General features: G+C 34.9%; 1 protein-coding gene across 15 annotated transcripts in view; it reads right to left on the bottom strand.

Moving 5' to 3' along the window:
• The window catches only part of LOC110597668 (hepatoma-derived growth factor-related protein 3), an 86,740-nt gene that overhangs the window by 45,030 nt on the left and 21,003 nt on the right, over positions 1–20,707 (bottom strand). For all 15 annotated transcript variants that reach the window (XR_013439384.1, XR_013439390.1, XR_013439385.1 and 12 more), the window contains exon 2: positions 2,531–2,607. Coding sequence is in view for 2 of the 15 variants with exons in the window: in XM_078051110.1 (XP_077907236.1) it covers positions 2,531–2,607 (77 nt within the window). In the remaining 13 variants the exon portion in view is untranslated. The remainder of the gene's footprint in view (positions 1–2,530; positions 2,608–20,707) is intronic.

Here is a 20,707-nt window from a genome sequence, read left to right as displayed (position 1 = left end):
GAAGTATGGCAAGATCTCCCATGTTCTTGGATAGGAAGAATTAATATTGTCAAAATGGTCATACTGGGCTGGGGTTGTGGCTCAGCAATAGAGCGCCTGCTTGCATGTGTGAGGCACTGGGTTCAATTCTCAACACCACATATAAATAACTGAATAAAATAAAGGTCTATCAACAACTAAAAAAATAAAATAAAATAGATAGTCATACTACCAAAAGCATTATACAGATTTAATGCAATTCCAATTAAAATCTCAACAACATTCTTCAGAGAAATAGAAAAAGCAATCATGAAATTAATTTGGAAAAATAAGAGATTCAGAATAGCCAAAGCAATCCTTAGCAAGAAGAGTGAAGTAGGAGGTATCACAATACCAGATCTTAAACTATACTATAAAGTTAGAATAACAAGAATGGCATGCTATTGGCACCAAAACAGACATGGAGACCAATGGTACAGACTGGAAGGCACAGAGACAAACCCACATAAATACAGTTATTTCATATTAGACAAAGGCACCAAAAACATACATTGGAGAAAAGATAGCCTCTTCAACAAATGGTACTGGGAAAACTGGAAACCATATGCAGCAAAATGAAATTAAATCCCTATCCTTTACCCTGCACAAAACTCAACTCAAAGTGGAACAAGGACCTATAAATTAGACCAAAGACTCTGTGCCTAATAGAAGAAAAGTAGGCTCATATCTTCATCATGTCAGATTAGGTCCTGACTTCCTTAACCACACTCTTAAAACATAAGAAATAAAATCAAGAATCAATAAATGGGATGGATTCAAACTAAAAAGCTTCTTCTTAGCAAAGGAAACAATAATGTGAAGAGAGAGCCTACAGAGTGGGAGAAAACCTTTACCACATGCACATCAGATAGAGTACTAATCTCCAGGATATATAAAGAACTCAGAAACCATAATACCAAAAAAATAAATAACCCAATCAATAAATGGGCTAAGGAACTGAACAGACATTTCTCACAAAAGATATATAATCAATCAACAAATATATGAAAAATGTTCAACATTTCTAGTAATTAGAGAAATACAAATCAAAACTATCCTAAGATTTCATCTCACTTCATTCAGAATGGCAATTATCAAGAGTACAAGCAACAATATGTGTTAGTGAGGATTTGGAGAAAAAGGTACACTCATACATTGCTAGTGGCACTGCAAATTGGTAACCACTCTGGAAAGCAGTATGGAGATTCCTTAGAAAACTTAGATGGAACCACCATTTGACCCAGCTATCCCACTCCCCGGTCTATACTCAAAGAACTTAAAATTATCATTCTACAGTGGTGCAGCCAGATCAATGTTTATAGCAGCTCAATTCACAATAGCTAAACTCTGGAACCAATCTAGATGCCCTTCAATAGATGACTGGATACAGAAACTGTGGTAGATATACACAATGGAATATTACTCAACAATAAAAGAGAATAAAATTATGGCATTTGCAGGTAAATGGATGGAGTTGGGGAATATCATGCTAAGTGAAGTAAGCCAATCCCCCAAAACCAAAGGCCACATGTTTTCTCTGAGAAGTGGATGCTGATCCATAATGGTGGGGGTGGGGCTTGGAAAGAATAGGGGAACTTTTGATTAAGAAAGGAGTGAGGGGAGAGAAGTGGGCGGCTGGTAAAAAAGATGGTGGAATGAGATGGGTATCATTACCCCAGGTGCATGTATGATTACACCAACGGTGTGACTCTACATTGTGTATAACCAGAGAAATAAAAATTTGTGCTCCATTTGTATATATTCTGTTGTCATGTATGAAGAAGAAGAAGAAGGAGGAAGAGGAGGAGAAGGAGGGAAGGGAGGAGGGGGGAAGGGGAGGAGGGGGAGGGGGAGAGGGAGGAGGGGGAGAGAGTGGGGAGGGGGAGGAGGGAGGAGGAGGGAGCAAGTTTTTGGCAGTTCATTCTCCTTCAGATATTTTAAAATCTACTTCTGGATGATCAAACCAGAAAAAAAAATCACGTGTGAATTATATTATACTGATCCTTGGTAGAACTGCTTTTACTGAAGTCAGTCTTAGAATGATGCCACTGACTTACTTTAGAATACTACAAAACAGAGTGCTATAGGATCCTTTACACTGTTCCCTAGAATAAGTCAGTTACATTCACCAATCACATGCCAGTTGGCAAGTTCAGCAGGGACAATTTTTATTTCCAGTGCCCCTTGAAAATAAATATTTACTAATGGAACAAAAGTAAACACACAATGTTTATAAATGATTGCTTTGGGTGCATACAATAGTAATGTGGTAAACATTTTTTTTTTTAAATCCTACCTGTCCCAGAAATACAACCATTACGTGGAGACAGGTTATCATAAAGAAAAAATTAAACCTTCACATAAGAAATGTACATTATTAAGCCTGGTAACTTAAATAATTGATTATAATTACTTTAATAAAATATAAAATGTTATAGGTCACTTATAAACAAGGTAATCTAGCAGACCTAAATTAGAGCTACTGAAACTTTAAGTTATTTTGTTGACTTACGTTTCATGAGTGCCAAAAAAGAAGATAGGATACTTGTTTGCTGGAGGCTTCACAGCTCCCTCTGGGAGTTCATCAATCTATTAAAGATAAACTTAGTTATTAAATAGTTATCATAAACACAATATAAACATTTCTTTGATAATTTATTGCTAATTTTGGAATATAATTTATCAAAATCTCAAGTTTTTTTCTTAAGCTTTACAAAATGATTCTAAAGGTCATGGAAGTTAAAACAGTAAATTGATTATAGCCATTATGATAATTCATAGGCAGGAGCCAAAACTACTAAATTCCTTTGATCCAATAAAATTACTCCTGGGACTCTGTTCTAATGAAATAATCAAAAGTTAACAACAAAGAAAAGAAAAGATGTACATAAGTGAATATGTATATATATTACATATACATGCTATGTTATGTGTGTATATATATGTGCATATATAAACTTACATGTTGCAAGACAGGAGAATTGTAGAAAATCAAACTGATGAAATATTATGTAATCATTAGAAGACAACATCTCTTGCCTAGACTACTATAAAGCCTCTCTTCTCACCCCTTTAAGTTAGAATTAGCTTTTAAAATGCACATATGACGTTACTTCCTTGCTTCAAGTCTTTCTATTGCTTTTTATTGCTTATAGCATTCCTAATTGTACATCTGAATTGCTTCTGGAGATTTTAAAAATAAAAAGTATGTTGGCCTTTCCCTAGACCTACCAGTTGAGGCTGAGAACCCTGCATAGGATAACTCTAAACTCCTTAGAATATCATATAGTTACACATACATTATTACTTAAAATGTTTCAAAAAATAGTCTTTGACCAGTCTAAACTCATATGGCTCTTTCTCCATGTCATGATTCAGCAATATGAAAATACATAGAACTGTTTATAAATATACAATTTCTTTCATAGCCTTCTCAGATAGTTGACCTTCTCATCTTTCAGACACACACTGTTCAATTATAAAAATGAGTATTTATTTACAAAAAATAATAAGTTACAAGAAATAGCCAGCATGTTTCTTTTTAGACCTCTTTAAAAAGGTGAGGCCCCAGGAATGTTTTTCAGTTTTAATATGACTTTCCCTTTCCATCTGAAATACTACAACTACCACCATTCACAGAGGTCCTGACCATGAAATTCTGAATGTAGGAGCATGTCTTATTAAAAATTCTATCCCTAGGCTGAGGATGTGACTCAAGGGATAATGCGCTTGCCTGGCATGCATAGGGCCCTGGGTTCAATCCTCAGCACCACATAAAAAAATAATAAAGATGCTGTGTCCACCGAAAACTGAAAAATAAATATTAAAAAATTCTCATCCTCTCTCCTTAAAAAAAATTTCTATCCCTAATCCTAGTGACTCAGGAGGCTGAGGCAGGAGGATTACAAGTTTGAGGCAAATTAGTGAGGCCCTAAACAACTTGGACCCTATCTCAAAAAAATAAAAGGGCTCAGTGATAAAGTGCCTCTTGATTCAACCTCTAGTACCCAAAATACAACACAAAAAAGCTAACTCTCTACTTCTATAGTTTAGATATGGTTTAAATGTGTTCCTCAAAACTTATGCACTGGAAGTTTGGTCTCCATGGTGATGATGTGAAGAGGTAGCAGGATCTTTAAGGGTGGGGGGGGCTAGTGGGAGGTGGTTAGGTCATCAGAGGCATGCCTTTGGAAAGAACTAAGGTAGTTCTCATGGGGCTCATTAGTTCTTGAGAGATCAAATAGTTACATAAAAGCCAGAGCCTGAATTCCTCTCTGGTTCCATGTCTACCACGTAATCTCTTTTTACACATTACCACCATTTTGATACCATCTGTTATGAAGAGACGTAGCCAGAGCAGCCCTTGTGAGAACTGGAACCATGTTGTCTGGTCTCGAAAACTATGAGTTAAATAAACCTTCTTCCTTTACAAATTAGCCTCAGGTATTTCATTAGTCTTAGAAAACTGACTCATATACCTACAATCAAGCATAATTTCTGACACATAACATTGCTTTAAAAATTTCACTTATTTAAAAAAGTGATAGTATGGAAAAAGTTTTACAAATTAGCCTCAGGTATTTCATTAGTCTTAGAAAACTGACTCATATACCTACAATCAAGCATAATTTCTGACACATTAACATTGCTTTAAAAATTTCACTTATTTAAAAAAGTGATAGTATGGAAAAAGTTTTACGACACAATGTTAAAAAAATGAACACTTAATAATTTTATATACATATTTTTACAGGTAGAGACTGGACTGGAATATGAAAAATATAAACACAAGTGTGAGGTCAGGGTTATTAAGGTAGAACATTTTTCTCTCTTAAATTTCTTTTTTGTTGCCATAGTTATAATTTTGCAGCAAAACAAATTCTTTATATCAGAAGGTTACAATGACCATTCTGTCAATGCAAAATTTCTGGTGTTTCTTTCCTGTTGTTAATTAATAATACACTTTAAAGATAAAGATAGATCATTTCAGTAATTAAGATTTTTGATTCAAAATATTTCTGATAATTTAAATTGTGAGCAGAATATATGCTTCTGACTATGTTGTGACCAGTAACAAACTAGCAATCTCAGAACTAGCCAAAATATACTAACTAATTGTATTTGGGCTTTGGACAAGTGGCACAAGACTATAATTCCCAGGAAAAGATAAACTCCAAAGGGAAGACTCATAATTATCTCTATAATGTGGCATAGTGAGCTAGATTCTTTTCCTCCCACAATAGCTTTTTTAAATTTATTTTTATGTGTTGCTGAGAATCAAACCCAGTACCTCAAACATACTGGGCAAGCGCTCCACCACTGAGCCACACCCTGGCCACCAGGGAACTAGATTCTAAGCAGAATTGATAAGAGCTGAGGAAAGCAAAATCAGAGATTGGTGTAGCTGAACTGACTAGACTATACAGAATGGGCTCTGGAAAGGATGAAGTTGTGCAACTAGGCATCCCAGAAGTCTATGTGGAGAGTCCTTGTGAGTTTTTGACCAGAGACTGGTTAGATTTATGAAGACACATACCAAAGAATATTTGTCATGGAAATTAGAATAGAGGTATTATAAATCAATTAGTTCAGAGGACTTTGAAAGTCCAGCTATAGTGTAGAAATCATTTAATCATCTCTTTAAGACCTCAGGCCTCTAGCTGAGACACAAGTTAAGTTTGCCCTAAAAGTAAGGTATATATGGAGACCTACTCCACAGCTGTCTTAACAGTTTAATATGAGGCCTTGATGAGAGAGGCTGAGTTCCAACAAGTTATCTGAGCTTGGGAAATACCTTGGGCTTCCCACATATTCCTCTAAAGAAGTATAAAACCAATATGAGAGAGGTAACTTGAATCATGGTCTTTGACTGCCTGTGGGTTGTGATTGTTTTGATCTGGGAACTTTCTGTGCACAGGTGCAGGACAAGATTTCCCAGTTGCTATGGTGATGTCCTGCCTGAGGAAGTTCTGTGCAAAGCATGGAACTATAAGTCTTGGCCCTGAGTTCAGACTCCAGCTGCCAGGGATAGAGTGTAACTAGATAATTATAATTGTTTGCAAGTGCTTTGACCTCCAAGCCTGCCTGCTCTAAAGAAAATTTTCCACAGAAACCACTTTTGATGATAATGACCTATATAATAAACACGCTGAGCTAGCTCTGGGTCATTATTCCTCCATCAGAATATGGTGTCCCACCTGGTCCCAACTTTCTCTAAGTGTTTGTCTTTTTTATTTTTAGTTGGACCCAATACCCTTATTTTATTTATTTATTTTTATGTGGTACTGAGGATTGAACCTAGGACCTTGCACGTGCTAGGCAAGTGCTCTACTGATGAGCTATAATCTCAGCCCTAAGTGTTTGTCTTTCTTAATCTCCCATTGTCCCTCACCAGTCTAAGGTTTGGCTGCTCAGGTAATGGCAACCAAATTATCCAAATAATTGTTTGCAAATTACTACACTGAAGAAATTACTAGACTGAAGAAAAGAGGAAAATACAACCTATAAATAAGAGAATAAGAAGTCTATAGAAACTGATTCCCAAGATGTTACAGATGTTTTAGGAGATGAAGACTTGAAAACAGATCTATGTGAACTTAATGAGTGGACATACAGGAAACCTGAGCAGAAAAATAAAAATAAAAAGAACCACATGAAAAGTATAGAAATGAAAGTATAATAACTGAAATAAAAAATGCAGAGTAGGCTTGACAGCGGAAGAATGAGTCAGTGAATCTGAAGATAACAGAAATTATCCAATCTGAAGACCACAGAGTAAAAACATGAATAAAATTTAAAGAAAGCCTCAAGAACTTATTGGACATTATCAAATAATCTAATGTACATATTATAGGAGTTCCCAAAAGGGAATACAACGAGGCACAAAACATCTGAATAAATAATGGCCAGAAATCCACCAATTTTTTTTTGGTGGGGGCAGGATACTGAGGATTGAACCCAGGGGTGCTTAACCACTGAGCTACATCCCTGGTCCTTTAAATATTTTATTCAGAGACAGGGTCTCTCTGAATTGCTAAGTGCCTTGCTAAGTTGCTGAGCTGGCTTTGAACTCACAATCCTTCTGCCTCAGTCTCCCTAGATACTGTGATTACAGGCATATGCCACAACACCTGCTAGAAATCCTCCAATTTTGATGAAAAACATTGACTTACACACCAAAGAAAATTTAGCAAATTTCAAGCAGAATAACTGCCAAGAAAACCATAACTAGGTGCATCATAATTAACCTACTGAAAACCAGAAAAAATAGAATTGTGAAAGTGGGCAAAAAAAGAAACCAAGAAAAAAAAAGCAATGTTGAAAAAATTTCCAGATTCTTTATCAGAAATAGAGGAGACTAAAAGGAAATGACTATTTAAATTGTTGAAAGAAGGGCTGGGATTGTGGCTCAGTGGTAGAGAACTTGCCTACCACGCGCAAGGCCCTGGGTTTGATCCTCAGCACCACATAAAAATAAATAAATAAAATAAAGGTATTGTAAAAAAATAAAAAATAAATTGTTGAAAGAAAAAAAATTATTTCACCCCCAAACTCTGTACCAATTACCTACATTTAAAAAAATGAATATGAGGTAATGGCATTTTCAGGTAAACAAAGGTTGAAAGAATTTGTTAGAAGCAGACCTAACACTCTTCAGATTAAAGGAAAAAGATACTATATGGAAATTTTGATCTACAGGACATAAAGAGAGAATCAGTAATAGTAAGTAGATAAAGATCAACTATTAGGCTTGGTCTTCACATTATTTCCTGAAAAGATAACTGACTGTTGAAAGTAAAAATAATAATAAGATAAAAGGATATATAGTATAGAGGATGAGAAGGTGAACAAATGAAATTATACTGTTGTAGGGTTCATGGCTGCCTTACTCCATTTGGGCTTCTAGAACATAATAACATGAATGGGGTAATTTATAATAATATTTAGTTTTTAAAAAATCATAATTCTGGAGGCCAGGAAGTCCAAGATTAGGAAGCCAGCATGTTGGGTTCTGGTGAAGGTCCTCTTCTGGGTTGCAGACTGCCAAATTTTTGTTGTGTCCTCACTTGGTAGAAGAGGCAAACAACCTCTTTCACATCTTTTCTAATCCCATATGTGAAGATCCATTTTCATGACTTAGTTACCTCCTAAAAGCCCCATTGCTTAATGTCATCACAATGGGGATCAGGGTTCAACACTGAATTTTGGGGTGATGACACACATTCAGATCATAGTCAATGGTGAACCTGGAAATGAGCAGTAGGAAGCAAAAGGGAAGTATACATAATTAGGTTTAAATTATAAAATGGAAAAATAGTCTCTAAATAGATAATGACATATTTAAGATACATATTGTTAACTCTTAAGCAATCACTAGAAAATAATAAAAAGAGTTATAGCAATATGTGTAAGATTTATTGAAGATACTGGTATTAAAACTCAACATAAATATTTGGTTCAGGATGGCTAAGCAAATCATTCTTAAAACTATTAAAGTCTGCTAGGGAGTGATATTGGCCAAATTATACTGTTACATTGCCTGCATGCATAAAAATGTAATAACAAATTCCATCATTATGTACAACTATTATGCACCAATAAAAATGTGTAAAGAAAAAAATGTTGAAGTCCTATATAAAACAATAACCAAAGATTATGTAACCCTTTCTCTAATAAGCTATTTTAAAGATTCATTAAGTTAGAGCAAAATCTCACCAATTTACAATTAAGAGAGGTTATAACCAATTATAATAAATACAAAGTATTATATGAAGAATTTAAAAAGCAACCAGTTGTACCACAGGCACTAAATATGTACATTTTCTATACATATCAAAGTTAATGTGAGTTAAATAAAGTTTAAAAGTATTACTAAAAGGAGGTTTGGTTGCTTTCAAGTATTTGTTAAGAGGATGGTTGAATAAATGTAAAAGTAAAATGTTCATGTCTTATCCTCAAAATCTTCCCTTGACTTTGTCTTCGTATCAAACTATTCTCTTTTCATTATCCAAATTTCTTAAGCAAATAAGTGTACAGATATGATGGTTTCTACTTTACTACCCATTTTCTTCTCATCCATGACAATCTAACTCTATTACCACCACCATTATACTAAAGTAATTCTCTCAATAATATTCTCCTTCCCAGTCCCTACCTTCTTGCCCTCAACAGCCCTACTATGTTTTGGATGTGGCCAAAATTTAGGTGTTAATATAGGGATAATATTAAGATATAGGGCCTCGAAGAGGTGATTAGGCCTTAAGAACTCCTTCTGAGTGTAGGGCAAGGTGTCTTTATAAAGGAGTTTGATGAAGAGAGTTGGTTCTCTTTTGCCCTATTATTCCTGCCATGAGAGGATGCAGGAGAAAGGCTCTCACTAGATGCTGGTGCCTTGATATTGGACTTCCCAGCCTCCTAAACTATGAGACAATAATTTATGATCTTTATAAATTACTCAGACTCAAGTATTTTGCTATAGCAGCACAATCAGGCTAAGATAGGCCCTTATTATTCTCAATAACCTCCTCAATCATGTCCTCCTTTTGCCTCTACAGTAGTACTCTTGACTACTTCTCTTCTAACTACTTTCACCATTCTGTTTCTTTTATTTTTCTCCTATTCTAGTAATTTTGGATGTTTCCTCTAAGGTTTTTTAAAAATATTTTTTTTTTTAGTTGTAGATGGACACGCAGTACCTTTATTTTTATGTGGAGCTGAGGATCGAATCCAGTGCCACATACTTGCAAGGCAAGTGCTTTACCACTGAGCTGCAGCCCCAGCCCTGTTTCTTTAGGTTTCATTCCAAGAGTTTTATCCCCTCTCATTCTTCTTTTCAAGAAATCTCCTCTATTTAAAGAATTTCAATTTTACCATTATTTTGATGATCTCCCAATCTGCTATCTGCAACCCTAACTTTTCCTTTGAACTCCAGGCATGAAATTTCAAATGTCTTCTTAACCATGTCCACTTGCAGGTTCTGTAAGCAGCTTAAACCCTCAGGAAGGGTCCATAGGAAAAGAGACACAGAAAGAAAAAGGGTCTGGCATTTTTCTTTTGACGTCATCTGCAGGTCATCTTAACTAACACATAGCAACAGCCTATGGAGTACTGTGTCATCACAAATTCACCTTTGAACTGAATGAACTATGTGTCACAGAGCAAGATGCTCTGGCATACTGAGAAAAGATGGGCCTAGAAACTTGTAAATAAGTCCTGCTTTTGATTTAAATTTTGATACTAGAGGTATCATATAACCCCTTGGGGCCTTGATTTTCACACCTATAAAATGAGATGTTGGACTAGGTAACCTCTAGATTTCCTTCAAGTCCTGAAATTCCATGGGTTGGCTAAAACTGAACTGATTTCCTCTTAATCTGTTTTTGTTTCCTACTGTAATTATCGACACACTCTACTACCAAGAAAGCTTAACCTTTTAATTCCTCAAGCCCCACATTCAGTTGTCCACTGAAACCTGCCAATTAAGCTTCTGAAATGTCTGTCCATGTGATCACCATTCCTATTACTTAATTTACTTCTTTAAATCAAGTTCTCATGATCTTTTGATGAGAACATTAGAGTAACCTTTCGAAACATCTTGTTTCCTAGATTTACTGTTACTTACTATAGAACTTCTGTAAAAACCTGGTATGTGTAACATTAAACACCATGCCACAAAAACAACTTGAAATGAGTACAATTAATATAAAATATATAAGTTGTGGGTAAAAAAACATAAAATTTACCACCATAACTATTTTTAAATATACAGTGCAGTATATTTTTAATTGTTGTAATACAGATATCCAGGAATATATTTTAAATGGACAAAGACAGAACTTAAAATGGGAATGCATATAGTTCTTTACATGGTAGGCACTGACTGAATTAACAGTGGCTAAAACACCACCATATCATATACTTTTTTGCTCCTGTGGGAAAATTAAAAGTGAAAGCTTTTTTAAAAACAATAAAAATCCTTTTAAAACTTGTAAGGAAAAACAGAATTTCTGGTTAATTTCTCTCTTTGCTTTAATGTTTTATAACTAGTATTGACAGCAGAGTTTGCGAACTGGGGTTTAGCTCATACACTGTTTTTTTTTTTTTTTTAAAAAAACAGAATTAGTTACAAATACATAAAAACTAGATGATTCACATTAAAATCCAGATTAATAGATTCTGTGAAAAAAGCATGAGAAAATCCAGCAACATAAAGTTGGCCTTCTGACTCAGTAACAATGAGCTCTACAACAGTATCCTGTAGTAGACCACTTCAGACACAGTACCTGTTCTCAAGTTTGTTACACTTCCTACCACTCTCTGTAATGTTGTAAATGCCTTCTTTTCTTACTTCCACTGCTTGCCTGGCCTCTTTGAATATTTGAGTTTGTACCTCTTGCAATAAATATTAATTTTAAAAAACTGGTCTTAGCATTATGCTGGGTGCCTCATAAATTAAGTAATGTTTGGATACTGGGGCTGGAGTTGTAGCTCAGTGGTACAGCACTATTCTAGCATGTGTGAAGCACTGGGTTCATTCTCAGCACCACATAAATAAGAAAATAAATAAAGGTATTGTGTCCATTTACAACTAAAAGAAATTTTAAAATGCTTGGACATGCATTCACTTTATATTTTTATATAAGTCAGGCTTTTAACTTACTTGAAAATATTTGGCAATTTTGGTAGTACACCGATATGTTCAAGTAGAAACTTTTTCCTAAGCCAATTAGAGGATGCACTGCTCCAAAAGTGAATACCCAGTGGCAATAGATAATTACCTTCATTGAGCTTTTCTTTTTCTATTATTTCTATTTTCCTGATACAGTATTTTTATTTCTGTTTGGGTTCACAGCTATGTTTGGTTGTGTTCTTATTCTGGTTCTACACTGTTAATAAATTATTCCCACAATGGTGGCTTATTCCTTGCTGGGTGTGACATGACAGAATCTGATATGTTAGTCTTATGGTTTATAAAGGAGTATGTCTTGCTTCTCCTGGAAAAAAGAAAAGCTCTTTGAAATCTAGATTGATATGTACATCCTGTTGTAGACCTGAAATTATTCTGTGACTATATTTGAGAAGGTCTTCACCCCTCCTCGTCAGTCTGAAACATTTTCCTACTTCTAGAAAGGATATTAACAAATAAAGGGTCTCTGTTTTTATTGGTTTATAGACACCAACAGGATTTACAAAAATCTGATATAAAGGAATATAATCCTCAGGACATAAAAACTGAATTTTGAATACTTTAAATGTGGTGAGCTTTTTGTTGTTGTTGGTTGGATTTCTTTGCTCATTGTAGAGATGCTCAAGAGGTATCAGAAACTAAGGCTATGTCCCTTAGAGTTCACAAATCTCCAATCTAAGGACTGAGGCCTGGAGGGAGTCAGCCTCATTTTCCTTAGAAAACTTATTCTCAGTTTCAACCCTGGATTTTCAACCCTGGATTTTCTCTGTCGTGTTACTGGGACTCATTAGAAATGTCAATTCTCAGTCTAGCTCAAGATATATTAGCTCAGACACTGTGGAGGTTAGACCCCAAAGTCCATGTTTTAAGAAAACTTAAAGTGATTTTTAAAGAAGTATTCAAGACATTTCAACCTTTGGCTGTGGTTCCTGTGGATAGATTGCCTATATTTCTTGTGATTAACACGAGACTCCTTTAATTCTGCAGGATTTTTGTACTGAGACTGAAATGCATCAGTACAAGCTTGTTTTCCTAACACTTTAAGAAAATATACAAAATATCAAATTTTCTTTTTCTTTTTTTAATTAAAGAAATACTGTATTATTCTAAATATAAAAGCCTTTTAGGAAAAATACCCTCAGGGCTAGGGATGTAGCTCAGTGGTAGAATACTTGCCTATAATGAGCAAGGCCCTGAGTTCAATTCCCAGTACTAAGAAAACCCTTTTAATAGAAAACTGATAGTTCATAAACGTTTTATATAAGAAAATTCAAGTAATAAAAGTCAATTATTGAACAAATCAGACTTCTGATAATTTTGATCTAAAAACAGCCTGTCTTCAGATTTGATCATTGTGCAGTGCAATATAAGAAAATGTTTTAGTTTTAAAATAAGATTTTTTTTTGTGATGACACTAATTATATTTGAACTTCTTAAACATCTTATACTGTCAATAGTACTTTCATATAATGCTTATGATTAATTGCAATTCTGACAGCTTTTTTTGGTATCAACAGTAATTATATTCTGTGGTATATTAAACATAATTTCCAATATTGCTATTTAACTTTAAGCTCCTATTCTGATGTTAAATTTAGTTAATCAATAGTAATCTTTTCATATTCCAATAATTTTGAAGAGAGAATACTGAAATTCTGGCTACTTTGCCACTTTAAGACATTATTATTACATAGAAAATAGAAAAGACATTATTATTACATGAGAAAAATTTCTCAACTATTAAAGTCTTTGTGAAATGGAAGCTATTTTGGTAAAGCAATAATTAATATGGAGATTAAGACAAAATTAAAAACAATGGTGGCATAAAGTACTCCATATCCCAGGTGTTTTATTAGTGAGAAAAGATTAGTTTTGTCTTTAAAGTATCTGGGTTTTTCCAAAATGTAAAAGAGGATAATGAAGGACAAAACTCAGATGAACACTGAAAGTTATAGGTTTGTAGAAAGAGAAATTTATTTGGTTTGGACTATAATAACTGTATAATGCAATGAAATATTAAAATTTGCCAGAGCTGGCTAAGTTTTAAAGGATTTTTTCATAAGGAAAAGAAGGAAAAGTTTTGAATCCATTAATGTCAAATATTAGTATAAAATTAGAATTTGATTTTCTGTGTTAAAATAATTAATAAACAGTTTGGCGATAAAAGTTTATGAGGTGTGGCAAATGGGTGAGGGAGGGCAGCAAACTTGTAATCTTATTATAAAAATGAACTCAGATAAAAACAAGTCTGCACATATGTCAACAAACAGTGTAAGAGCAGAAGGGGAAAAAGCATACTATAGAGAGAGAGGGGTTTATTTTCATTTTGTTGCATATGGACTTCCAGTTTTTCTAGCACCATTTGTTGAAGAGGCTATCTTTTCTTCAATGTATGTTTTTGGCACCTTTGTCTAATATAACTGTAATTATATGGGTTAGTCTCTGTGTCCTCTATTCTGTACCATTGGTCTACAAGCCTAGTTTGGTGCCAATATCATGCTGTTTTTGTTACTATTGCTCTGGAGTACAGTTTAAGGTCTGGTATAGTGATGCCCCCTGCTTCACTCTTCTTGCTAAGGATTGCTTTAGCTATTCTGGGTTAGGGAAAAGCATACAATGGAAAAAATGAAATGTGTGCAAAAGAAAGGGGAAATAATATTTTTTAAAGTATGTTTAGTTTAAATATCAATTTAATATTTGAAAAGAATACTTTTGAAAGAATTGCAAATATGATGCTATGGAAACACCTTCCAACATGGCATTTTGCAAAAATGTCTGGAATATCAGTTCCTAGTTATCTTCAGTATACAAAAACTACCATCTATTAATTGAGAGAAAATTCATAAAGACATTTTTTCATTTGCTAAGATCTTGAAAAACACTGATATCTTTAAAAGATTATAATTTTGAGAGGTCATGATATACTCAGTGCTTTTAACTCCTTGTAGACTTTATGTAGGAAATAGGCCAGATGATTTACAGTCTTCCATTAGTATGTTATATGGCTACATTTTTATATCCAGTGCCCAGTTTTCTGGGTATTTCTGTTGACATTTTGTTACTGACCTATAAAAGGTCATTTTACTTATTTATATATACAGTTGTCCCTTGGTACCCATGGAGGGTTGGTTCTAGGATCTCACTTTTGTTACCAAAATCTGTGGATGTTCATGTCCTTTACAAAAATGATTTAGCATTTGCATATAACCCAATTACATCCTTTCTACATACTTTAAATCATCTCTAGGTTACTTATGATACCTAATACAATAGCTCTTATACTGTATTGTTTGGAGAATAACAAGGAAAAAAGTTTACATATTCAGTACAGATGCAATTATTTTTCTGAATATTTTTGCTTAAACCAGAGGATGCAGAACCCATGGACACAAAGGGGTGACTATATATGTACATATGCATGTATGTGTACACACACACACACACACACACCGACCTATGCATTTCGTAATGATGATATGTTCTGAAAAAAGCATCTTTAGGTAAGTTCATCTTTATTCCAGTATCCTGGAAGATACTTAAATCTAGATGGTACAGTCTATTACATGCCTACCCTGTAAGGTATGTGTGTGTGTGTGTGTGTGTGTGTGTGTGTTACAACCTAATGCTTCTAGGGCCATTATAAATAAAACAATAGATTAAATCAAGCATGAGAGAAAAATGATACAATCAAGAAATAGGCTAAACATGAAATGTAGGAGACTGCTGTTGGTGTAACACAGCATACTCTTAACAGTATACTTCTTTTTATAAGAACAGACTCTAATGATAAAATTATAACACATAAACCAGTAACACTTTTATCAAATATTATTTACTATACCTAATACTATGTGCTATACTTTTATACAACTGGCAGCTCCATAGGTTTTTTTTACACCAGCATCACCACAAATACATAATGCATTATGCCATAGTATCACTAGGGGACAGGACTTTTTCAGCTCCCTTATAATCATACGGGACCATCATCGTGTATGTGGCCAGTTATTGACTAAAACATCATATAGCCTATGTTGAGTGCTCTCTATGTATATATATTTACATAAAATATACACTAGCCCCTCTTCTATTATGTTACAAATGTTTTTCAAAATTTATCATTTGTCTTGTTATATTTATTTTAAATGTTTTTTAGTTGTAGTTGGACAGAATACCTTTATTTTATTAATTTATTTTTATGTGTTGCTGAGGATCAAACCCAGGGCTCCGCATGTGCTTTGCAAGCACTCTGCTGCTGAGCCCCAGCTCCAGTCCTATTATATTTATTTTAGCTAGCAGAAATTATTTTTAAGTAGTAAAAGCTACTATTTTTTTTTTCCTTTGTGGCTTATGGGTTTGTACCTTGTTTAAAAGGCCCTTTCTATTTCAAGATTACCTGTTGGGAGCTGCCCTGGATGCAGACATCTTTAAGTCCTGATACACTGGTTCTGAATAATTATTGCATTTAGTTTGGCATGGTAGTGCCAGGTCCCAGTAACTTGGATGTTACCCAAGCTCAGATAACAAGGTGTGACTCCAGGAGTAGGCTGGTCCAGAAGTAGGTGTCACCCAGTGGAGTTGAGTTACACTCCCCTGTTCCTTTGTAATCCTATCCCTTTGCCCTTTTTTGGGATAGAATATTCCACAGAACAGTCTCCCCCAATAAAACCCAGGTTCAAGGTATGCGCTCTTTCTTGCTTGCTTTGCCTCCTCTGTGGGAGCTGGATCAGAGGAGCCATCACAGAACCCAAAGAAAAAGATATTTCTTTGTCTCTGTGTGATTATTTTGTACCAGCCCAGGTCACCTGGAGTGACCCTGACTGGTTTAGTCGTGTGTTGTGACAATTACCAAAAAATTCTCCCATATCTTCCCCCTAGTATTAATTTTGTGGTTTTGGTGAATTATTTTCTTAAACTAGAAATGTGCCTAATACTAGGTATAGAAAATGGATGCTTACATAGACAATTACTAGTAATATAAGTTGCTACAAATACTTAAGAAGTTGATATGACTGTTTGTTATAAAATTTAAAACATATCACATGGCCTAACAATTCTACTTCTAGGAAACAAAATATTTTGTGAAAATAAGAGGGCTGGGGTTGTGGCTCAGTGGTAGAGTGCTTGCCTAGCATGTGTGAGGCCCAGGGTTCAATTGTCAGCACCACATATAAATAAATAAGGGTCCACCAACAACTAAAAAAATATTTTCAAAAAAGAGTATGTGAAGTAAACAAAACAAGATAAGAAGAAATAACTAAAGGGCCATCAGTGTAGGAATGGTTAACTATGGTGTATACTATTACATACCACATAGTCAAGATCTACTGACTTGGAAAGTTAATGATAGAGCAAGGACAAGTGAAAAGGACAAACTTAAAACTGAAAAACGGTAATTCCATAAAATGGTATGGGTTCATATAAGCATAAAAAAATAATAGGAATTGGATTCACTGAACATCAGTTATCTCTGTGGCATAGGAGTGGTGGTGTTAAAAATCACATTTTCTTCTGAAATTAAAAATGTAATTTTTTAAAAAGGTAAACTAATAAAAAAACAGATACATAGGGCATAACCCAGAAAAAGTATGACACAAACAAGAATTTGCAGAAAGGGATTTATATTAAAGAACAATTAATTTGTTATACCCTGTTGCCTATGTTTGCTGAGGACTTTTCCTTTAAATAGTCATGTCCTCTAAAGACCAAATCAATGAGATCTGGTCTCTCTGGATTCAAAGAGCAATTTTTAAATATACAAACAGAGATATGATAAATTGTGGTATATATGTGTATTAAGAATTGTAATGCAAAAAAAGAGAGTACATGTGTAATGGGATAATTTGGCGTGAACACACTTTATATACAGAGTTACAAAAAATTGTGCTATAAATGGGTAATAATGAGTGTAATGCATTCCACTCGTCATGTATGTAAAAAAAAAAAAGTGGGCTGTGGGGGGAGAAAGAGCACTTCCCCCCACCTTTTACAAAGAGAGTTTGTTGGAAGTATCCAATTCTAAATCTGGTTTGAATTTCTAGGAAACTTTTGTTTATAGAGCTTTAACCATTACTTTCCCATCTCCCCAGTAGGGATTCCCAGCTGGCCCTCCTCCAGTGAAATCTGCCTCATTACATGCAAGATTTACATAGTACATTTTAATGAGAGATTTTACTGCTTTATTCAGATCTTGCAACCCCTGCCTCCCCCCCCACCAAAAAATTTAAAGCAAAAGGATTATGTAAAGCTAATTTCTGACACTTGTGAATCAAGTTCATAACACTTATGCACATCTATTTATTTTTTACGTTAAAAATACAACATGATGGGTTGGGGTTGTGGCTCAGTTGTAGAGCGCTCGCCTAGCACACATGAGGCCCTGGGTTTGATCCTCAGCACCACTTAAAAATAAAATAAAGGCATTGTGACCAACTACAACTAAAATAAAAAAAATATTAAAAAGACAAAAAAAATACAACACATTTACATAAAGACTGCCACCTCAGTATATGTTTTATTCAAATCTGATGAACAGATCTTTTCAATTTGAGGTTATTTTTTGCTTTCTCTTCTATGTCAGTGTCTTATAAACATTATGTTGAAGTTTATTCAAATGAAAACCATTTAAAATATCTGGCTCTTTACTGCCTGTTTTTCTCTCTTCATGTGTACAGTTTTGCTACAAATTAAATCAAATGCTTCATCTAAAATTCTAGAAGCACTTTAAGTATTTCAAAAACACTATTAAAACAATATTTACGGGGCTGGGATGGTGGCTCAGCGGTAGAGTGCTCGCCTAGCACGGATGGGACCCGGCTTCGATCCTCAGCACCACATAAAAAAAATAAAGACATTGTATTGTGTCCATCTACACCTAAAAATAAAAATATTAAAAAACAATATTTACACAAAATGAAGATCAAGATATTTAAATATGATCCTTTGTTCTGCTCTTCCCTTTTCCATTCTTTTTTTTTTGGCATGAGAGTATCAAGAATTAAACTCAGGGGCACTCAACCACTGAGCCACATCTTCTTATTTTATTTAAAGACAGGGTCTCACTGAGTTGCTTAACCTCACTGTTTCTGAGGCTGGTTTTCGAACTCTCAATCCTCCTGCCTCATCCTCCTCAGCCACTAGGATTACAGGCAAGAGGCTTTCCATTCTTTATTAATCTTTACTTTGTTAGGTTGCACTGTTTGGTTTAAAAAATTAGTTAGTAATCACTTTTCTTCTTACAGAGACTTTAGGAAAGTGCCCAGGGCAAATGCCCTCAAATAAAGAATAGGAAGAATGCAAGCAGCAGATGAGACAGGATGTTAATACAGAACTACTCCAGTGTCAATTTTAGCTGAAGACCCAAATTATAGATAATATGCTCCCCAAAGAGGTAAGCCCAGGCCAACCTGAAAATACTTCAGTTAAAACCCTATTAAACAAGCTCTAGCATAACAAACAGGTTTGAGAGGGCAAAAGAGTTGGGAATTATCAAGAGGATTTTTGATATGCTATGGGTCTCAACCTCCATTCCCTAAGGTCCTCAACTTACTGAAAGAAACTTCACTTTGGAGAGTTTAAGATACGTCTTCTAGAACTTTGAAGTCACAGAAGACTAGTGTTTTACTCAACCCTGAGAAATCTTGAGAAAGAGTATAGGATTTTCTGGTTAGGTGCTCTGATAGCAGAGTGAAATGGATGTTGACTGCCCTCAGTATGGCTTGCACTTCCAGTTTCTTGTAAAGAATCTGAGCCTTCATGGAGCATTAACTAGAGTCTGTGGGGTTGTTTTAAGTCCAAGAGGGCCATCTAGAGCTGTGGCAACTGCAGCAGAAAAGAGCTGAAAATGTACCATGAGATGTCCAGGGAAGAGGGGGGGTTAATAAGTGACCACTAAGAAGAGAAATGCATTTGCCTGTATCAAGAAAAGTGAAGATGAGATAATCCTAAGAATGTTGTTTGTGGGGGTGTGGGAGGCTATTTCTAAAATGATTCTCCATTTCTAGCATTCATAGCTTTGTGTAAAATTCCCTCGAAGTGTGGGTTGGACCTAGTTACTTACTCTTAATAAATGGAACATAGGAAAAGTTGATTGGATGTCACTTTTCTTTTTTGGTACTGGGGATTGAAACCAGAAGTGCTTAACCACTGAGTCCCAACCACAGCCCTTTTTATATTTTATTTTGAGACTTAGTGATGGTTTCACTAAGTTACTTAGGCTGGTTTTTAACTCTTGATGCTCTTGCCACAGCCTCTCGAGCCACTGGGATCACAGATGTGCACCACCACACCTGGCTCTGGATGTCATTTCTAAGGTTAGGTTTCAAAAGACCATGACTTCTATTTGCTGACTCTTGCTTATTTACTCTAAGGAGGTGAGCTGCCATATTTTGAGTTGCTCTTTGCTCCATGAGGAAAGGAACTTAGGACAGGCTCTGGCTAACAGCTCATGAAGAAATGAAGTCAACAATCAAGGAAGAACTGAATCCTTCCAACAACTACTTAAGTAAGCTTGAAGGTGGACCCATCCTCTTATCAAGCCTTAAAATGCTTGTGCTACTATACAGATCCAGAGGCAAAGGATCCAGGTTGCATGATTCCAGAACCACAGTCAATTTAATAAATGTGGGTTATTTTAAGCCACTAAGTTTTGAAGTAATTTGTTATTATAAATATACTAAATATGTATTAAAATAATACTATAACAAGTAATATTACAAAGATAATACTATAATTAACCTGGAGTAGTTTTGAAGAAACTACAAAAAGAATTAATGAGCAAAAGAACCGGCTCTAAACAGTTGCTAAGCCCAAACAGAATCAACATCAGCTCATACAGTGATTAGTCAAGTAAGGACTTTCCTGGGGCTGGGGATGTAGCTCAGTGGTAGAGTGTCTCCAAGGAGACAGGAGAAAGCTAATGTCACATAATGGGTTTGAACAGAGAAGAGACAAAACAAAGCTACAAAGGAGTAAAATGAGGAAAGAAAGAAGTCACAGCTTTTT

The sequence above is a fragment of the Ictidomys tridecemlineatus genome, chromosome 5 (genome assembly GCF_052094955.1).
Source record: "Ictidomys tridecemlineatus isolate mIctTri1 chromosome 5, mIctTri1.hap1, whole genome shotgun sequence".
Classification (NCBI taxonomy): Eukaryota; Metazoa; Chordata; class Mammalia; order Rodentia; family Sciuridae; genus Ictidomys; species Ictidomys tridecemlineatus.
The sequence above is the reverse complement of the archived record's forward strand: the minus strand, read 5'-3'. Positions and strand labels throughout refer to the sequence as shown.